This window comes from Antennarius striatus, chromosome 7, assembly GCF_040054535.1.
Source record: "Antennarius striatus isolate MH-2024 chromosome 7, ASM4005453v1, whole genome shotgun sequence".
NCBI lineage: Eukaryota > Metazoa > Chordata > Actinopteri > Lophiiformes > Antennariidae > Antennarius > Antennarius striatus.
The window spans coordinates 25300001-25322500 of record NC_090782.1 but is presented as its reverse complement, the minus strand read 5'-3'; the positions used below and the strand labels follow the sequence as shown (position 1 = coordinate 25322500).

General features: G+C 50.4%; 1 protein-coding gene across 1 annotated transcript in view; it reads left to right on the top strand.

The window, feature by feature from the left end:
- Positions 1-22500, top strand: part of gmds (GDP-mannose 4,6-dehydratase) — a 90647-nt gene that overhangs the window by 46227 nt on the left and 21920 nt on the right. The window contains exon 8 of the mRNA XM_068320361.1: positions 22129-22247. Within this exon, the coding sequence (XP_068176462.1) occupies positions 22129-22247 (119 nt within the window). The remainder of the gene's footprint in view (positions 1-22128; positions 22248-22500) is intronic.

The window sequence follows — 22500 nt, the reverse complement described above, 5'->3', positions numbered from 1 at the left end:
GTCTCCGTCGGCTCGTCGTCAGCGCAGACGGCCGATGACGAGTTGCCCGCGGCGATGCATGTCCACACACACACACACACACACACACACACACACACACACACACACACACACACACACACACACACACACACACACACACACAGCGTTTACCCTCCGCCTCTCTGGCTGTGGTTGGTGTGCGGGTTCCAGTCCCGTGGATGTGTAGATTGTTTCACGCCTGATCACCAGGAGCACCTTTGTTTCCTGGAGGACGACCCGATGATGTCATCACGAGCGTGACGGTTCACCTGCCCCGCTCACGTTTACAAATCCATCCCATAATTGAGTTCAAAATGATTCCTTTTGATGCTAAGAACTGGAAACTCCCAGGCCTGCAGCGATGTTTCCACACCGTCGCCGATGGCCGGCAGGATCTGCGTGGTTTCCCTCGGTGACACACGTCTGGAGTGTGTCCGGCGTGTCCCCCCCCCCCCTTGACTCCACAGACCGTGAATCATCTGTGAGTGAAACACAAACCACCGTCTGTTCCTGAAAGGCTGGTCAGGGCTGTTCGACTCCGGACCCCCCCTCCCCAACCATCGCCCCCCCCGCCCCCCCTCCTGTAGGCCGAGGTGACGACGTTAGCGTTAGCATCCTAGACAAACATGGCCGACGTGTACAGGCTTCAGGGTCTGGCTGCAGGTCAGAGGTCAAACTCACCTTTTAAATGGACAGTAGTGTTTGCAAGCTGGGGGGGGGGTAGTATTTCAAAGGGGGGTTTGTCTAGTTTATATTTAGTTTTCCTAAAAATGAGCCACCAGTCCAGGTCTTTGTGTGGGCTTTGGATTCTCCTGTCAGCCTTTAGACCACATGTGTCAAACTCAACGCCCGGGGGCCAAATGTGGCCCTCCACATTATTTAACGTGGCCCCCGAGAGCATAAAATGTCAAAGTGTCTAAAAATAAATAGGTCAAAAGTGTGTTGATCAAAACTACATTTCCCACAATGCAGTAGTTCAGCCCATCTTAACTCTGACTAAACGTAGTGAACAAAGTTAACGTCCCAACTTGTGTCTGATGTTATTTTTCTTGATTGATTGATAGTTTGATCCTTGATTGATGGAGTTCTGTGGGTTTAATAACCTGACAAATGAAAAGGATTCATGTTAGAACAGAGAAACAAACAAACATGTTTTTTCTGTCTAACTGTAATGTTTGGAACTAGAATCAGTCAGAAATTCAGTTATTTAACATTAAGGAGTAGTTACATTTAGTTACATTACACTGAGTTACATTTAGTTACATTTATTAGTTACATTAAGGAGTAGTTACATTTAGTTACATTACACTGAGTTACATTTAGTTACATTTATTAGTTACATTAAGGAGTAGTTACATTTAGTTACATTACACTGAGTTACATTTAGTTACATTTATTAGTTACATTAAGGAGTAGTTACATTTAGTTACATTACACTGAGTTACATTTAGTTACATTTATTAGTTACATTAAGGAGTAGTTACATTTAGTTACATTACACTGAGTTACATTTAGTTACATTTATTAGTTACATTAAGGAGTAGTTACATTTAGTTACATTTATTAGTTACATTAAGGAGTAGTTACATTTAGTTACATTTATTAGTTACATTAAGGAGTAGTTACATTTAGTTACATTACACTGAGTTACATTTAGTTACATTATTAGTTACATCGGCCCTTGAGGACAGCCGTGATGCTGATGTGGCCCCCAGTGAAGATGACTTTGACCCCCCTGAACTAGAGGATGAAAACCTGCTCTGATTGGTCATCCCATGTTTGGCGCTGCTCCTTGTGACCTCGGACTGAACAGGTTAACGTAATCTGTCCCAGTCTTAATCTGCTCTTTACGGATCCGTAGCTCTGATCCCTTTAAATCTACAATCGTGACTCGTTCGATTATTAAAAACAACTCTTGATAAACAGGAGAAGCAAAAATCTTTCCCAAACATGGTGTTTCCTCTTCATTCTCAAAGTCCCAACGCGGTTTGGAAGGGAGTGTGTGTGTGGGGGGGGGGGGGTAGAATCACATGTCATCTGCGTAGCGACGACGTCGGCATCAACCAAGAAGAACAGAACCCCCCCGCATCGGTCCGTGTCGCCTCACAGGGAGGTAACCCGACTCGCTGTGTGAACCGGACCTGGGGAGGGATTCCTTCCACAGGTGGGGGACGGGGGAGATAACGGCTGTCTGGCCTCCCCCCCGTTTAGCGAGGCAGAGGATTAACGGGCGGAGGGGCGGCGTGATGGATGGGCGATATTTAAGGCCGGCGCTGTTTGAAGTGTCGTCCTTGGCTCACGCCGCCGCTCTGCAGAGGGAGGGGGCCGCTCTGCAGAGGGAGGGGGCCGCTCGTTCGGGTGATGGCAGCCGTCCGCCGCGCCGTGATTTGTGCTGGAGTCTGGTCAGACGGCGTTTGGAGGGTCCTAGTAAATCATCCCCTCTCCGCCTCCCCAGGATGGAACAGCATACCATTCGTCCCCCCCCCTCGCCGGTCAGCCTCCATTCTTCTGGCCGTGCCTCCATCCTTGGGCTGTTTCTCCATCTTGTCTGTCAGTGCGCCCCCGTCGCCCACTGGAGGCCCCCCTCCCACTCACTGACAGACCGAGTGGCCGTGACAGCAGTTCTGTCAGAGCGACCCCCCCCACACCCACACCCCGACCCCCCCACCCCGTTAGGTGATGAACGGTTTAATGAGGCTCGTCACACCCGGACACCTGAGATGGATTCTGGCTTCTCCATCAGAGTCCTCCTGTGGGGGGGCGGTGGGGGGGGGCAGAACGGTGTGGAGTTTTACCACAGAGCGGATGACGAGTCGACTTAGATTATTCAAGGGGGAGGGGGGCAGAAAGACAGAAAAGAATCCCAAGAGTCGATGGGTTCCTTCCTGGATGACAGCTGATTGGTGGAGCAGAGCCTCGGCTTCCACCTGATTGGCCGGTTGAAACCATCAGATTTCTTTGTACCTGAGTGGATGGATGGGTGGGGGGTCAGAGGAAGCCCCCCACAGCCCGTATTTATGCCTCCTTCCTCCCCCCTGTCTTCTTTAGACCATATTTATGCCCCCCTCCCTCGGGCCTGTGATGGATTTAGTGTTACCATGCTCAATTTCCCCGGCCGCCCCCCCCCCCCCCAGCTCAGAGCCTCCTTTACGGCCCTGATTGGCCGGTTGGTGTGCCGGCGACCCGGCTCCCCCCTGAAACACGGGCTGGGAGAAGAAAAGGCCCCGCTGTGTGGGGGGGCGGGAGCGACCTGGGTGTTCCACCATCGGACCCTCGGCTGTTATGCTTCCTAATTCTCCTCAGCACAGAACAGCGGGGGGGTGGGGGGGGGAAGGAATCCTGTTTTTACACCGGCAGGGTGGTGGGGGGGCTACATCTGTACACATCATAGCTTTATCTGGGCTGTCAGCCTGAAGGCTCATGGGGGGGGGCAGCAGGAACAGGGTTCAGGTTCTACCCCTGGATTATTCCAGCCGTTATTCCCCCCCCATCAGTGGGGACACTTTAGAGAACACCTAGTGGGGGGGTGGGGGGTCATCACAAACACACGCTGTCAGTGTCAGGTTTCCGGCCTGGACCCCCCCCTCCCCATCCCGATGCAGTCTCTGGACCTGGGGTGCGTCTGGAACGCATTCACAACATCTTCTGGGTGTGGGCCTGCCCCCCCACCACTGTGACCTTTACCTCTGTGCCCCCCCCCCCTGCCCTGATGGCCGTTACACACCGAGCCCTGACCCCCCAACACCCCATCATCTGGTTCTGCTTGCCCATCCCGTCAGTCTTCCCAAGGCCACAGGAAATAGCTCCAGACTCTGTTGGCTGTTTGCCCCCCAGGAGGGTGTGGGGGGGATTAACAGGTGCACCAGGGGTTGTTTCAACTTGTCCCTATTACTTCTGGGTAATGGAATAATAAATACGTCTGACCCCCCCGTCTCAGGTTCTGCTCACGGTCTTTTCTTGCCATAAGAAAGTTACTTTATAGTTACTTTATAAGTACGAAGTAATCGAGTATTTTTTATTGATTCCTCCTTTATTTAGTCAGAACCCCCCCACCCCCCCATGAGACACAGGAGCAGACTGTATAAATATGTCTGTCACGTAGTGAAACACACAATATAGAACCCAACACAAAGGCGCCACACAGGCATTTCCCACAATGCCCAGCGGTAATTATGTATTTCCTTCAGGGCGGTTGGCATTCTGGGGGGGGGGGGGGTTTGTAAGGTGTTTTTTTTTGTGTGTATCTGGCTCTCATGCCCAGGCTACATAAAAGGAGAACGTGGTCGTACCAACCCCGAGTGCCCCCACCCCCCACCCCCACCCCAACCCCCCCGGGGGACCTTAAAAATAAGCTGATATTTAGACCTCCTGCTCTAATCAGAAGCTTCCAGCTCCAGAAATGATGAGAAAATTGTTAGGAAAATGTGAAATAACTGCCAAAGGCCCTTTACGATGGGAAAACGTCTATTTTTTAATCTCAAAAAATACCCCCCCCCCGTCCCGTCGTACCTCGGGCGTCCTGTCATGTCTGTATTTGTGTGTGTATGATTATATACAAGGCTTACCGTAACCACAGCAACGGCCGTCTGTCTTCACCTGTCCCTCCAACACGGCTGTACCCACAACACAAACTCATGCACGCGTGTTTTCCTGACAGGCGTGTGAAGAGACGGCTCCGCCGATGGGGAACGAACTCCTGCGCCGGCAAACGGACGTACGGCAATCCGTCGTTCCACGCGATCAACGAATTCCGCGATCTTGCTACGAACTATTTATCTTATTATTCAGGGTAATCTAAACGTTCCTGACCCCTCCCCATACTGACACTGGACCCCCTCCTCTCTGTATTACCTTTAAAACGCTCTCTTTATGCCGATGACTCCACTTACTGTATTGTTTTATTTCCCCTTTCAAAATAAAAGCGCAGCTGGTTTGGTGCTTTATCTTCTTGCATCGATTATCCCAGACGTTCTGCTGCTGATCTTCCTCTAATTGGGGGGGCACCCCCCCCCCCCCCAGCTGCCATTAGGGCAGGTAGAGCTGCCATCCAGTTCTCATGTTTCCTGGGATCCCCCTTAAGTGAGTCATCAAATGGGGGTAATAGCGGCAGAGAGGCAGTTTAATGGCGTGCAGGGTCGTCCTAGAGGGTCGGAGGTGGGAGGTCAAATGTTGCCATAATCCCAGGCTCCAGGTTGGGTCATAAATAAGAGCTTGGCAGCTGGGGGGGGGGGTGTATAAATCACCTGGGGGAGAAGTGGAGCTGACAACCGTCCGATGGAACAGCGTCCGTCAAGGATTAGCACCTCGTCGGTGAGGCGAGGACGGAGCGGAGCTACTCGTTCGCGGGCGCGGAGGTTCTGAGAGAGGAACGCCAGCCTGAGGGTTTCTGGGAAATCGTACAGAAACGTTTGAGCAACAGAAAAGAAGGACTCAGAAACGCGACTCTGGTGTTGTTGATGGGAAACAGCGAAGGCAGACTGTGGGGGAGTTTTGTGTGGGAGAGAGAGAGACGTCTGATCCCATGATTCAGTGCAGCCAGGTTGTGCAACGCCGCCGCCGCCTCCCCCGAGGAAGCGACACGTCTCTGATTGGTCCGGATTGGGTATCGCCGGGTTTACGCCACATTCATCACACCAGCGAGATGACGTCGCCACCGGGACGCATTCCTCCACGTGTTTTCATTGATAAACATGTTTTGATTGGCAGAAAATTTGCTCAGACAGACGGAGAGCTGCAGGATATCAGCAGCGAGCGAGCGGGTTTCCTGTATAGACAGGAAGTGAGGGCTTTTATGAGGGCAGTGCATTGATTTCGTAGCATGCCAGAGAAAGGAGCCGCTTCCTGTCGAGAAGAATGCCGAGCGGGGAGCTCGTGAGAGCGTTCCCGGATCGCCGCCCTCGCGGGAGCGAGCGCGCGCCGTTGAAGGAGCGGAACCGGGACGAGCGCTGAATGCTAATCAAATGTTTAGCATTTCAACCAGCCAATCGCTCCCATTGATCGGCTACCAGGAAGCGTTGGCTTGGCATGTTGTTCTGCTAAATGTGAGCGATAGCATCAGCAGCCAGCCGTGTTGGACTGTGGGCGTGTTTTGATGATTTCATCTTCATCGTCTGCTGATGTCATGGATTAGCCGATGAACTTTTGATCCGTATCTAGTCTTCAATCCGGTATCAGGTCTCTGATCGGCTCCTCCCTCAACAGATCTGATCTTTACTGGTTGAGCGGAACGACCAGTGAGATATCAGCTACCGTGAGGCTAACTTTAGTTAGCATGTTAGCAGTGACAGATTCCCAAAGCGACCCGTAGCGGCTGCGCTTCATCTGTTCTTCAGGAAGTCTTCGTGTTTCCTCGTGACATCACACCAGGGAGGTCACATGACCTCCGTCTGACGCGATAAACTTTTTATCCCGTCATAGGTTCATCAATATTTTCAGATCTTCTTGTTTCCAACGACCTTTTGACGCTAAAGGAAACGGAATGTGTCGGTCCAATGAGGACAGGACTCGTCTGATTGGTCGGTTGGGTTTGAGGGTCAGGTGATCAGCTCCAGGAGGAGCGATGAGGAGAACGGAGGAGCATTCCTCCACGTTAGGACATCCTGTTCTGAGCCGGTTCCCCTGAGGCCTCCTCCATCCTTCCTCCCTCCCTCCTCTGCCTCACACTCCTCCCTCAGCTCCTTCCTCTCCACCCCCCCATCTGCCTCTCCCTCACCTTCTTATCTGCCTCCATCTCACCCTCCCTCCACCTCCATGTCTTCACACCCGTGGTTCTGCTCCTCCTCCTCACATCTCCGTGTTAGCCGGTGGTCTCCGGGGTCCCAGGAGGATGGATCGTCTCCCCGCCGTCCAGCGGGCTGGGAAAACATGGAAAACATGGAAAACATGGAAAACATGGAAAACGTGGAAAACGTGGAAAACGTGGAACCAGTCATGATGTCAGGACTCAGACGAGTCAGAGCCAGGACAGAGGAGGACCACCCCCACGCCCACCGGACAGACAGGAGGACAGATCTGTTATCTGCTGGGCCTCCTTCCACCAGAGGAACGCGCCTCAGGAGAGTCTCTCTGCCCGCTGATTGGCTGTTCATATTCTGGGAGCCACGCCCCTTCTGCAGGTCAAGGGTGAAGGGTCAAAGGTGGAAGAGGAGATGAAGAGGAGCTGGTGGAGGTTCTGTCTGAGCGGCCTCCTCCTCCCCCTCCTCCCCCATCCACCCCCCCCTCCTCCCCCATCCACCCCCCCTCCCCCATCCACCCCCCCCCTCCTCCACATCTGGCTGCCCCCACGTCTTCTCATTTGGAGGGAAAACAAGAATGTTTTTATTTCCCAGGAGAGAAGAAGAACTCCAGAGTGAAACCTCAGAGCTGAAACACGGAGAGGCGTCCTGAGCCCTCACACAGTGGTCGCCATGGCGACGAGTTCCTCCACTCCCGTCTGACTCCTTCAGCCCCTGATGGTCACGTATCTGTAGGAAAACTAGTGACTAGTGAACCTCCACTGATCCAAAGGAACACGTTCTGGACTTTTAAGGTGGAGACCAGGTTCACTGCACAGAATCTAGAATTATTCTTTAGTCATTTAGAATTATAGGAAGTGTTCCATGAACAACAATGAAGTCATTTTTTAAGCATCGTCCTCCCTTATGGAGAAACTATAGAACTATTTCATTTATTTTATTATTTATGTTTTTTATTTTTTTGTAAACCTTTATAGATGTTCATCGACCAAAACGACGTGCAGTGACCCCTCGTTCATCGTGGTTAACGCGTTCCAGGAACCACACGTGATTAAAGAATACCGCGATAGAACGACAAACTATTTATCTTATTATTTAGGGAAATTTAAAAATTGATGAACCCCCCCATACTGATACTACACCACCTTCTATCTGTTTAAAGCACTTTGTGTATTTTGGTCATATGGGAACACGTTGCTGACGGGTCGATACGATCTGCAAAGATTTGATTGATTTGCTTATTGATTTGCTGTGAGCTGCAGCAGGAGGTCGTCTATCAAGAAAAATAACAGTTTTGAAAATTTACAACCCCCCCCCCCCACAGAAACACACCACGGAACGTCTCCGATGGAGCCGGCGTAGAACCCGTGCGTACACAGCTGTGCTCCATTACGGCGCGTACAGTAGCTCCACGCCCCCCGCCTGCAGCCCTCAGCGACTGTTATTGGAAATGCAGTGCGGCTACGGGGGCTAGCTTATGTGGATTTATATGACACAGGTGCACACACACACACACACACACACACACACACACACACACACACACACACACACACACAGGCGCACACATCAGGAGGCACATGAGTGGAACAGCCTGCAAAGACGAGATCTCATGTCAGCCACTTAATGTCTACACCACTCACACACACACACACACACACACACACACACACACACACACACACACACACACACACACACACACACACACACACTGCCTAACCAGAGTGGACGTATCGCCCTGCTGACCCTCATCTGATTCTGATTTCTAACTTTGCATATCGAATATGACAAAAATGTCTTTAATTTTAACTCAATATATTTCTGCCCTGAACGTCTCCATCTCGTCTTTTGTTCTGGGAATATTCCAGGCATTTCCTCCGCTCTAGCCCACGTTTCCAATAAGAGGGAGGCCCGAGGTATGCGCCGGGCTCCCGTCCTCACCGGCGATCCGTGGCGGCGCAGGAATCCTGGGGATTCGGTTTCCCCTCTGGAAAACGAATCCAGCAGGAGGAGCGACTGAACGCCGACACGGCAGTAATGTCCTGGAAGTCCAGCCGCGTGCACTGGCGTGTAGCTGTGTTCACTAGCATGTAGCTGTGTTCACTAGCATGTAGCTGCGTTCACTAGCACGTAGCTGCGTTCACTAATATGTAACTGCGTTCACTAGCATGTAGCTGCATGTAGCCGCGTGTAGCTGCATGTCGTTGTGTGTAACTGCATGTCGTTGTGTGTAGCTAAATGTCGTTGTGTGTAGCTAAATGTCGTTGTGTATAGCTGCGTGTAGCTGCGTGTAGCTGCATGTCGTTGCGTGTAGCTGCATGTCGTTGTGTGTAGCTGCATGTCGTTGCGTGTAGCTGCATGTCGTTGTGTGTAGCTGCATGTCGTTGCGTGTAGCTGCATGTCGTTGCGTGTAGCTGCCGGTATCTGCATGCAACTGCATATAGCTGTGTGTAGTTTCTTGTAGTTGCATATATCTGCATGTATCTTCTTGTAGCTGCATGTAGCTACATGTAGCCGCGTGTAGATGCGTGTATCTGCATGCAACTTAATGTAGCTGTGTTTGCTAGCATGCAGCGTGTTATCAGAGGTCATTTGTCGTGGAAGCATCCGGAGGATCTCGTGTCACGGTGCCCGTAATGATGGGATTTATTTGAGTTTCAGATACATTAGATTCTTCGTCGAACGCGTCGCTGAGCGTCAGGGATTTACATCGTTCTGGATTAGACGTCGGCTTCCAAAAGAAAACACATGAAAAAATACAAATCAAATTTACGTAATTTTCCTCCATTTCACGTCTGTCTGAGACAAATACTGGAACCATTAAATCACTAGTAACCCATTAAAACACATCATGTTACTGTACAATAAATCAGAATTAAATATATATTATTACCCCATAGCAACCCCCGTGACCCACGGAGGAAGAAGAGATGAAGACGAGACGATTGTTCTGTACTAAATGTTTAATTGTTTGTCGGCTTAAAATAGATTCATATTAACTAAATATTATTAATATACATTCATTAATAAAGTTTAGTCTGGAGACTAGTTATTTCAACTAGTGTCACGTCTCCTGGAACTAGTTAACGGCGTCAGACGAGGTTTAGCTGCATCAGACATATAGATAAGTCAGCATTTTGCGTGTGTTTTCTACCCATGATGCCGCTGGAGCCAGACATCCTGTGTGTGTTAGGGGCGTCTAATGCTAACGCCTCAGGCTAGTAGCACGCTAGCGTTCAGCTAACAGCTAACATCATGTTGTGGTGTTACATCAGAGCACACTGTCGGCCATCGCTGCTCCTGTGTGATGTCACCGGTGCACCTGTGTGATGTCATCGCTGCACCTGTGTGATGTCACCGGTGCACCTGTGTGATGTCATCGCTGCACCTGTGTGATGTCATCGCTGCACCTGTGTGATGTCATCGCTGCACCTGTGTGATGTCATCGCTGCACCTGTGTGATGTCATCGCTGCACCTGTGTGATGTCATCGGCGCAGGTGTTCCAGGCTGCCTTCATGCTGCCTGCTGATCAGATGCTATCTGCCCCTGCTCTGCCTGGGGGTTATAAATAGCCCTGTGGGGGGGCAGGTGAAGACGTTATCAGCGCGTTCCAATCAGGAACATGTGGTCCCCTCCCACCCCCACTCCATGTCACGCCTCTGGAATCCCACCAATCAGCTTCCGTGATGTTTCACACATGGCTCCTCGGTCTCCTCGCCGGGCGGGGGCTCTTTTACTGCCCCCCCCGCCGCCCGAGCCGGACCCGTGCTCGCCGGTGGTCCGCAAGCCTGGGAACTGACCCCCACCCCCCCACAGGCGTACATGAACACACGACTACACCAGAGATCATATTCCTTTTTGTTCAGATCGCCCCCCCCTCTCCATGAGCCCGGGATTATTAGTTTGCCTAATTGGATTTTAACGAGGTTCCCCCCCACTGTGGAAAGAAGCCGGTCTGGATCTGTAACCCCCACCTCTAAGGTCTGCTCAAGGGTAACCCCATCCAGATCCTGACCCCCCCCTTTGGCTCCAATTTGCTTTAATGGCCTGAAGTAACTCTTTAACTCTTGACTGCAGACGTCTGTCACGTTTCTCAACGGGGGTCGTGGGGGGGTAGTGAAAATCAGGGTTCTAATCATGGAATCTGTCGTCATGACGACTGATCCCAGATGAGAATCAGAGACGGAGAAGTTGAGGCAAAGTCAGCGAATGTCAGAGGTCGCCCGCTCTGAGCAAAGCATCATGGGACCAAAACACAAAGAAACAAACGCGCCCCAGTTTCCATCATGTGGGAATATTAATCTTATTCTGATGACACTTCCACCGGTGGGGGGTCGTCGTAGGTGCGTTACCGTGGCGACAAACAGACGAGCTTCTTCTGACGGTTTCCTGGTGTCTCTGCTGTGACGATCGGTGATCTGATCAAAACCAAGGATTCTTTGGATATCTTGATTGAAGGAAACACCCTCAGTGTGTGTGTGTGTGTGTGTGTGTGTGTGTCTGTGTGTGTGTGTCTGTGTGTGTGTGTGTGTCTGTGTCTGTGTGTGTGTGTGTGTCTGTGTCTGTGTGTGTGTGTGTGTGTGTGTGTGTGTGTGTGTGTGTGTGTGTGATAGGAAGGAAAATATTTCCCACAAAGCCTCAGCGAGCCGCCCGGGGGAACCTGAAAACACTCGTGTCGTTTGTTCCGTCTGGCGCTGCCGGCCAAAAACACACACGCACACACGCACGCACAGACACACACACACACACACACACACACACACACACACACACGCTAGAACACAAGAACTGTTTGCTTTCTTCTCATTCCTTTAATTTTTTTGTGCTTGTTTGCATCGCGGCGTGGAGTGTGTGTCCGACAGAGTGTTTGTCCTACCAACGGGGTGTGTGTGTGTGTGTGTGTGTGTGTGTGTGTGTGTGTGTGTGTGTGTGTGTGTGTGTGTGTGTGTGTGTGTGTGTGTGTCCTACATCTGATCACACTGGTGCTTTTGTTCAGGCCGGTCGTACAGATGAATTGTTTAAGTCTGGATGGACTTTATGGTTCAGTCTGCAGGGTTTTTAATGTGTGTGTGCATGTTTATGGTGTGTGTGTGTGTGTTTGTGTGTGTGTGTGTGTGTGTGTGTGTGTGTGTGTGCAGGTGCATGTTTTCATTACTCTGAATATTTATGCATGCTCATACGGCTGAAGTGCTGGAAACTGGCGGCGGCGGCGGCGGCCTAGCCGTGAGCGGCGGTCGTTTTGGGCCGCGTTCAGTTCCAGCGCAGGAAGGAGGAAACCGTTTCATGTGGCGGCGCGGTGCGGGTACGGCGATGCAGGTAACAGATTACTCTGCAGCATGTCGGCGTCGCATGCAGGCCATCGCTTTGAACCTCCATCCCACGGGTTTGACTTCCTCCGACGGCGTGTTGTTTGGTCGGTGGCGGCGTCGGTTGATCGGTTGGTTTTTTTTGACACCTCAACATGAAGAGCAGGCATCAGAACGTCGCGCTCACTTGTATTTCAACGAATGTTATTCCAAAAAAAATCGATGGTTGGAGACGTGTTGTCCGTAACCATGGCAACAGTCTTCAGTTTTAACGTTTACTAAAGAGAGTAAAGGAGATTCCGGTAACAGGAAGTTGATCCGTAGCCTCGAACAAACCCGGTTGGGTTTCTTTTCCCAGCAACGTGGCGTCAGACAAACGGGGGTTGTTGTTCCAAGACTGCCCCCCCCCCCGAACCCCCCGACCCTCCGTCTCATCCAGCTTTCTCAGGAGGAAGTGGGCCGTCCTCCGAGATGAGGGCTTCCTCCCACCGCAGCTCCACAGGAAGAGCTGGAGTTCCAGGGCAGAGTTAGTGGACCCTCAGGCCCCGCGGCTGTGGGGGGGGCGGGGGGCGGAGCCACGGAGAGGTCCAGAACACCTGGACCAGGACCTCTCTGGCCACTGGTCACCGCGACTGGGTTCCATCAGCTCAGTTCTCAGGGTCAAAGGTCAGACCTGGGTTCTTCTGGAGACCTTTGATGCAGAATTTACAGAGGTCAGAATGAACGGCGCTTTATTGCCCGTTTACCCCTGTGGGGGGAGGAGCCATGGGGCCGCCGGAGCGCTCCAATACAAACATGATGAACGTAGCTCGGCGCGATGCGTGTTTTAGCGATGGCGGTACGGAGTTTCAAACATTCCCAGAGGAAACGTGGTGTGTCGCGGCGTGTGCGACAGGAAACAGCCGCGGTGTTTGTGTGTTTCGCCGCCGCTGCTGCCGCGTCCAGATAACGGACCGATGATGAAGAGGACAGAGGAAGGACGAGTTTTATCTGTTTTTAAAATATTAAGGCGCGCCCATTTGATGTTTTGTAAAAATAATGAATGTGTAGTTTCTCAGCCGTCCCCAGAGACCCTGAACGTCTCACGGCCCCCGTGATGCTATCAGTGTTGTGTCAGAGCAGAAACACGGACGGGCTGCAAAAACACCCCATTATTATTTATTCAGCTTTTATTCCTTCAGCTAAAGTGGGAAAATGAAGCAGTCGAGGTTAAAGAACTGAAAGCCTTGATTTTAAAGATTTTTCTGTGGTAGAAAAAGGTATTAGAATATTTGGTTTTAGACAAAAACCAAAAAAAAACAGGAAATGTTTGGGTTTTCAAGTTGAGCAAATCATCAGTAGAAATGGAATTTAGTCCATCAAAATATAAAAATTTATATTTATGAGAAATGTTGAATTATTAACTTTCTTTTTGTTTTTTTTATTCTTTCCACGATGGAAAAGATGTGGTGCAAAAAAATTACTGACTTGGTAAAAAAAAACAAAAAAACATTTTAGCCATGACTGATAAATAAAATTACAATTAAAAAAAATACAAACAGGAAATCATAATTTATGTTTTTCAAGATGAGCCAAATAAAAAATGGAAATGGAAGTTTTTTCAATTTATTTATTCATCTATTGATATTCCTGTATTTTTTACCAAGTAATTTCTTTATATATTTTACATATATGTTCCACACTGAAAGTCTCACACACACACACACGGTATTTTTCTGTTGAGTTGAATCAGAACATTTACAATTTAAAACTCTGCAGAAATTTTAAAAAAATTAAAGGAAATTAAAATTTTCTCCGTTGAAGAAAAATGAATTTTAATGTAAAGAAAACGTCTTTATTGTGTAAAAACTGTCCTTGAAACTGTCGGTGTCGAATGACTCAGAGCTCCTAATGAAACCAGCGTGGCTCCGGTGTCGGGGGGGGGGGTTCCGTCGGGGCCCTGTGGCCCCTGCACGCCCATAAATACACCAACAGCTTTCCTAAATACTTGACAAAATACTGTTAAAGTTTACGTGCTGGCCCCTCCCCTTGGAGGCGGAGTTATGCGTCCACCTGCACAGGAGAAAGGAGGAGAGAGAGAGGGAGACACACACACACACACACACACACACACACACACACCTGCAATTGATTGTCCAATTTGTCAATGATGTCGTGGCTGCAGGGGAGCGAGGGAGGTAAACACTGATAAGATCGAATGAGCTCACTCACACACACACGCACACACACACACACACACACACACACACACACACACACACACTGCTCCTGACTGACAGGAGGTGCAGCGGCGGCGCGTTGGGAACGCTTACAGTGTAAAGGGAGTCGTCTCCTCGCGGCTCTGCTGCTGCGTTCAGCGTGGGGGTCAGAGGTCATGTGACTCGGGGTCAAAGTTGATACATAGGCACTGGAGGAAGTGGGGAGATTCAATTGGCAGAGATAATTTAGACTGACAGCCGTTCAGAAGCCGGTCAGACGGCGGCTGCTGGTTTCTTGCTCTAAGGCCTGAGGAGGTATCAGCGTCAGCCAATCACGTCGCTCTGTGGCCGGAACCAGGAAGTTTACTTCCTGGATTTTATGATCAGCCTCCAGTCGGAGAGATGCGAAAGAATTCAAACATTTATACCTGTAAAATACCCCAAAACATTCCCCTGACCGTCTCATGAAGAGGCCCCGCCCCTGCCCCGCCCCTCTGGCCCCAGATTGTCGTACCTGCCCCTCGTCTCTCCGCGGGTCCTTCCCGGTAGGAAGCGGGTGGTGTCAGGTGACGTCCTGCAGGACGTCTGCGGCGTGCGCTGAGAGATGTAAGACTCAATCTAAACAGACGGCGGGGCAGCCATGTTGGGGGGGTGGCAACCATGTTTGCGGGGGGGGGGGGGGGGCAACGGCGCTCTCCTCCTGATGTTTGTGTTTACTTCCTGTTTAAAGAGGGAAACATAAATAAAGTGTTTCTCTGGCGCGACTTCATTCGTTTGCTGCTGATACCCTCAGTTTGGTGTGTGTGTGTGTGTGTGTGTGTGTGTGTGTGTGTGTGTGTGTGTGTGTGTGTGTGTGTGTGTGTGTGTGTGTGTGTTAAATAAAGTTCAGAGAATCTGACGCATTTATTTAAACACCTTCCACTTCCTGTTTGACTTGTCTATTCATAACTGGGCTGTAAAGATTAGTATGTAGCTGCTATATTTAACTACCCCATGGTGGCAATGGGGGGGGTGGAGGGGCTGTTTTTGTCCCCCTTTTCCCCCCAAAAATGGTAACACACCCACGGCCAATGAGAAGGCTCCTTTGAGGAAAGTGTTTCTCATGTTCTCACGGTGTAAAAGTGACGCTATCGCCAAACCTGTGTGTGTGTGTGTGTGTGTGTGTGTGTGTGTGTGTGTGTGTGTGTGTGTGTGTGTGTGTGTGTTTAGGTTAAATAGTGAATGACAGTCTTTATGGGACCCTTCCTCTGGTGGAAAGATTGTTGACTAAGGACTAACTGTTCATCGAGGTCACGGGCAGGTTCAAGTGTGTGTGTGTGTGTGTGTGTGTGTGTGTGTGTGTGTGTGTGTGTGTGTGTGTGTTCATGTACCAACATGCTGATAAAATCAATGGAATGGATGCAGGCTTGATTGATGACACTGAGGCGCTGAAGGAATTCCCCTGACGATCGTTTCTATCTGGATGTTTCCACGGTTCAGCAGTCAGTCAACAGTCAGTCAGTCATCAGTCCTTCAGTCATCAGTCAGTCATCGGTCCGTCAGTCAACAGAGAGTCAACAGTCAGTCATCAGTCAGTCAGTTATCAGTCAGTCAGTTATCAGTCAGTCAGTCAGTTATCAGTCAGTCAACAGTCAGTTATCAGTCAGTCAGTTATCAGTCAGTCAGTTATCAGTCAGTCAACAGTCAGTCATCAGTCAGTCAGTTATCAGTCAGTTATCAGTCAGTCATCAGTCAGTCAGTTATCAGTCAACAGTCAGTCAGTCAACAGTCAGTCAGTTATCAGTCAGTCAACAGTCAGTCAGTCAACAGTCAGTCAGTCATCAGTTATCAGTCAGTCATCAGTCGTATCAACCCCACAAACACGTCGTTCTGATCAGTTTTACCCAAAGTTTCTCGGTGACATCATCAGCGGAAAATTAGAGATGACAACAAGATACCCCCCCAAAACACACACACACACACACACACACACACACACACACACACACACACACACACACACACACCATTCGGGCTGAACTCCATAGGTTCTGGTTGGACGCTGCAGTGATTCTCTGATGACAGACGTCCTGTGTGTTTCTGTTTCTGGTGACGAGCCAATCACGTGTCAGTAAAGTCAAAAGAAGGTGGAGCTGGGCGGGGCTTTCAGGTGCTCTGCACAGGCGAATGGTTGCTGGGGTCAGAGGTCATCAGGTTGACTCTGAGGTTCATGTGAGGGAAGTCATGAAGGTGATGGAGGCTCCGCCAAAATAAAAAACTGTTTTATTCTAACTATAATAAAAAACGTGAATCCAGTTTGAATCAACTTTATTAGCAGCGTCCTCATGACGTCACACAAACGTTTGTTTCTTATTGGTTCTGCTAGCTGCTAGCTGTGCGGTGATGCTGGGCTAGCTGCTAGCTTTGAGCTAGCTGTTTAGCTGATGCTAGTCTAGCTGCTAGCTTTGAGCTAGCTGTTTAGCTGGTGCTAGTCCTCTGGTGACTGAGAGCTTCTGGAATGTTTTCGTGTCTCTGGACGTGATTTAATCGTCCTCGGGGAGCCGCCACAGGCAGCAGAGCCTGGACACCCCCGCAACGGGCCCCCACCCCCCTTACCCGCCAGACTGGGACCTCCTCGGGGGGGGGGGGGGGCATGCTGCTGTCTGGGACGCGCCATCCTCTGAGGCCATCAGGCTCCGGTGGGCAGAAGATGTTGAAAGGTGTGGTCGCCCCCAGATGACGGCGTGACAGCAGTGCGTCTCCTGGTGCATTGTGGGTGAGGTCAGACTGTAAATAGATCCAGAGGGGACGTCCAGGCGGGACGAGACACGCAGGACGCTGACTTTTTTTGGTCAAAACACAACGAGACAGAGGGGAGGGAAGGAGGGGTGTGTGTGTTGTGTGTGTGTGTGTGTGTGTGTGTGTGTGTGTGTGTGTGTGTGTGTGTGTGTGTGTGTGACGAGCTTTAATAATTTCAGCCATCTCTAAAAATAGGGCCTCTAAAAGAAAAAAGCTGTTCTGCTAAAAATCACAGCTCCATCGCCGATTGGCTCCCAGAGGTGGAGCCTGGGAAAGTTAGCTGTGTGTGTGTGTGTGTGTGTGTGTGTGTGTGTGTGTGTGTGTGTGTGTGTGTGTGTGTGTGTGTGTGTGTGTGTGTGTGTGTGTGTGTGTGTGTGTGTGTGTGTGTGTGTGTGTGTGTGTGTGTGTGTGTGTGTGTGTGTGTGTGTGTGTCAGGATGAAATGCGGAGGCAGACGGTCTTCGGGGCCGATGCGGGGCCAGTTGGGTTTTAGTCCCCCTATGGTCGCATCCCGTCTGAGTCACAGCTCTACATCCACGCCTGTCCGGCTCTGACTCACTCCGGAATTATGGGATGCGGGCAGAAATAAAGAAGCCCGGTTGTTCTGTGACGTGTGAAGTCACACAAACCCAGAACCGCGTTCGATCAGACGCTCTCCTCTCAGGAACGCCGGGAATGTTTGCCCACCCGGCTCCATCCCAACGCGTCCGGCTCGATGTTTGGAAACTTTATTACTGTCTGACCGGCTGTTGATAGGCTGTTGGCCGTCCTGGAGCTCCGCCCCCTAAAACTGGATCCGAAACGGGCGGCAGAACCGCGTCTCTTCTTTTCCTCCATGTGGAAATGGACCCGCCTGCGAGCCGAGACTGGAACAGACTGTTTGGTATAAAGTAGAACCTCAGATTATAATACAGTAGAACCTCAATAAGAATACAGTAGAACCTCAGATTATAATACAGTAGAACCTAAATAAGAATACAGTAGAACCTCAGATTATAATACAGTAGAACCTAAATAAGAATACAGTAGAACCTTAGATTATAATACAGTACAACCTCAATAAGAATACAGTAGAACCTCAGATTATAATACAGTAGAACCTCAGATTATAATACAGTAGAACCTCAGATTATAATACAGTAGAATCCCAATAAGAATATAGTAGAACCTCGGATTATAATACAGTAGAACCTCAGATTATAATACAGTACAACCTCAATAATACTATAGTAGAACCTCAGATTATTATACAGTAGAACCTCAGATTATTCAATGATACAGGCAGTTGTGGAACTCTGTACAAGCCTAATAAGGCTTCGTTCCCACCTTGCAGTTTTTTACTCGTACTGAACATGTGCTAAACAAATAAATAAAAAGAAAGATTATAATACAGTAGAACTTCAATAATAATATTGTAGAAACTCAGATTATAATACGGTAGAACCTCAGATTATAATACAGTAGAACCCCATATTATAATACAGTAGAACCTCAGATTACAGTACAGTAGAAAGACAGAACGAGATCTGGTCTCACTGATGTTGTATCCATCCGCCAACACGTGGTAAAGAACGAGATGCAGTCTGTCTAAATGAGGTCACATGATGCCGTTGGACATGTGATGCGTGTTGGAGCGTCGGCGCTGCAGGCGTGTGTTAACGTGTTGGTCGTGGTGCTGTGAGGGTTGTGTGTCGTGTTGGCAGCGCAGCGGTTATTTGATATGTTGTCAGCTGGAGCTCAGAGGTGTGTGTGTGTGTGTGTGTGTGTGTGTGTGTGTGTGTGTGTGTGTGTGTGTGTGTGTGTGTGCATCACAGCGTCCACAGGACAAAGGGATCCTTTGAGCGCTGGGATTACGCTGTCAGACGTTCTCAGGTCGGATGGAATGCTGTTTAACACACACATGAACACAACCTGTTGTCAGGTGACACACACACCTCGATGGGCTGGTGTTGCATTGTGGGTCTGTGGTTTTGTGGTTCTGACCGACCCGGATCTGGAGGCGGAGCCAAGCAGTTTGTGTCGTTGACCAGATTAGGATGAGGATTAAGATGAGGATGAGGTGACGTTCCGTGTGTATGATGGGATGTCGGCCTGTGTCGGACCCCAGGCCCCCGCTGGGGGCCGTCTGGCCTGCTATCGGTCGGGGGTCTGCGTGGCTCTCAGTCGTCATCTCATCGCTATTTCCTGTGTCGCTCACCACGATGGCGGCGTGGGATCGCCATGACAACGGAGGCCCTGATGGATGTGGGTCCGAGCAGCGCCGGCAGATAACGTCAGTGGACGAGACGGCGTGTGACGGACGCCGGGGAGGACACGCCGCCTCTCGTATCGGCGCCATGAGGGGAGGTCATTAGTCTCTTTCTTCAGCGGTGGGGGGCGGGGCCACCGGCACCAAGCCACCCGATTGGAGGGTTCCCCAACGCAGACACTAGAACACTTTTCTGCTTTTCTCCTGAAAGTGTGTGTGTGTGTGTGTGTGTGTGTGTGTGTGTGTGTGTGTGTGTGTGTGTGTGTGTGTGTGTGTGTGTGTGTGTGTGTGTGTGTGTGTGTTAGCCCTGGGGTTAATGGCGTTAGCAGGAGCTGATGGCTGTTGGAGCTCCATTAAGTGTTTACTGTGAGCCATTCCATATGTCAGCTGTAGTCAAGCAGCGGGGGGGGGGGGGGCAGTAACAGCATGGGGGTGGGGGGTAGTGACAGCATGGGGGTGGGGGGGCAGTCACAGCAGGGGGGGTGCAGATTAATCACGGCCTTAAAGCAGCGCTGCAGTCAGAAATGTAGTCGTGACTCCTTTTGTATTTGTGTTTGTGTTCACGAGGAGGTGCTAACGCGGTTAGCGGTTAGCATCGAAGCTGCATCAACCAGAGGTTCTGGTTTGTTTGTTTGTTTGTTTGTTTGTTTGTTTGTTTGTTTGTCAGCAGGTTGAGTCAGAAAGTTGAGCAGCTGCTGATGAACTTTGTTGGAGAGGTCGGGTGTTTGGGGTTTTCCCTCAGCTCAGGTCCCGGTTGGTGAACGCTGGTGAACACATGGAACCGAGGCGACTGGTCCAGGTCCAGCCCTAGACTGGATCACTAGTTTTATCACTAGTTTATCACAAGTTTATCACAAGTTTTGTCACTACTTTTATCATTAATATATCACTAGTTTTATCACTTATGTATCACTAGTTTATCACTAGTTTATCACTACTTTTATCACTAGTTTTATCACTAGTTTTATCACTAGTTTTATAACTTGTTTTATCTCTAAATTATCACTAGTTTACCACCAGTTTTGTCACTAGTTTTATCAAAAGTTTATCAGTAGTTTTATCACTAATTTATCACAAGTTTTGTCACTACTTTTATAATTAATATATCACTAGTTTTATCACTAGTTTATCACTAGTTTATCAGTAGTTTTATCACCAGTTTTATCTCTAACTTATCACTAGTTTACCACCAGTTTTGTCACTAGTTTTATCACACATACATCACTAATTTAATCACTAGTTTATCACTAGTTTTATCACTAATGTCCACTAACTCGTCCCCTCAGCTGGGGAGGGGTCACACCGATCCCGGCCTGCAGAACTCATCAGAGCTGTCAAACGCCACACGTGCGATATACACCGGTGTTTTCCTGCGGTCCCTGAACGACACGCAGCATCTGGGCTGGTGTGTGTGTGTGTGTGTGTGTGTGTGTGTGTGTGTGTGTGTGTGTGTGTGTGTGTGTGTGGCAGCGTGGTCCAGGTGAGGGGCTGCGGTGGGGTGTGTGTGATGGGGGTCATCCTGTGGTCATGTGAACAGGAAGGTGCCGCTCCAGCGTGGAGGGCCGGCCCTCTGGGCTGTTTATCAGATCGCTAATGAAGCGGGGCGATCCTGGGGAGGGAGGGAGAAGGGGGGAGGAGAAAAAAGGGGCAAAAGGTAAAAGGTGGAAGGGCCGTTGTGGGAACGCTACCTCCACCCCCAACCCCCCCGCCGCCGCTGCAGAGCGTCCCGGCGGCGGGATGCTAAACGTCACTCAGCCCCCGCCGTAAACATTTGCTCTGGGCCGGACGAGAAGCCGAGCCGTCGTCCCGACAGCCGTCAACACTGAAGTCTGATTGGCTGCAGCCTCGCATCCATCAGCCCGGTCTGGGGGGGGGGGGGCAGCGAACCCGGAGCAGAACCAGTCCAAACAATCAGCAGTCAGACGATGACAGCAGGGCGACCACGTGTGTGTGTGTGTGGGGGGGGGGGTTTCCACTGGTGATTAATCCCACTCACAGTAAGGGTAGTGGGCGGGGCCGGGCCAGGTTAGGGCGGGGTTTTAGTGATTTAAGGGTTAATGAAAGAAGAGGAGGATGAAGATGAAGGACCTTTTATTTCACATCGTTTTAGACGTGTTAAACCATCGGTTGGTATTCGCCGGCTGCCAATCAGGCGCTTGGAGCGCTGTGATTGGCTGCGTGAGAGTCTGGTGTGTTCATCAGGGGCCTGGGGTCAAAGGTCAGGCTCGAGGGAGGCATCAGCGCTGAGCGGTCAGGTGACCCTGAACGATCCCGAGATGGGACGGCCTCGCTTCCTGGGGGAGGAGCATTCCACCACTCCTGGGGTGTGTGTGTGTGTGTGTGTGTGTGTGTGTGTGTGTGTGTGTGTGTGTGTGTGTGTGTGTGTGTGTGGTGTATGTGTACACACACACACACACACACACACAGCAGAAGTGGTTGTTTTCTTTATTTATCACACGTGGAATTAAAGTCCTGTTTGTCCGACACCGTCTCTTTAAGCTGCTGAACCACGTCAGCGTTGTGTGTGTGTGTGTGTGTGTGTGTGTGTGTGTGTGTGTGTGTGTGTGTGTGTGTGTGTGTGTGTGAGTGTGTGTGTGTGTGTGTGTGTGTCGGTGTGTGCCAGCAGCACAGAGGGCCCGTGGGAGTGATTCCTCCTGCTTTCCCACGGTATCCGTCCCCCACCGAGCCCCCGCGGTGACGTCAGGACAGAGGTACGGGCGTAGGCTCCGCCCAGAGGTCGCAGGTTCACTTCCTGTCTGTCAGGACGCTGGGCAGCGTCCAGCCGGTGGGGGTGTCGGCCCGTTGGCTGACGCCCCGTCCATCCGTCTGTCTGTCTCCAGGCGATGTGGCTGATGCTGCAGCAGGACGAGCCCGACGACTTCGTCATCGCCACGGGGGAGGTGCACAGCGTCCGCCAGTTCGTGGAGAGCGCCTTCAAGCACGTGGGCAAGACCATCGTGTGAGTGTGACGCCTTCACCGGCGTGTTACCGTGGTAATGGACACGATCCGAAATCAGCTGGTCCTCAACATACGAACACAATGGGGTCCTAGAGCCTGTTCGTAAGATGAATTGTTTAAGTCGTTATTTATTAAACTTCAATCTCTAAACTCCATCAGGTCATTACTACTGTAAATACTACAGTAATGTCATTACTACTGTAAATACTACAGTAATGTCATTACTACTGTAAATACTACAGTAATGTCATTA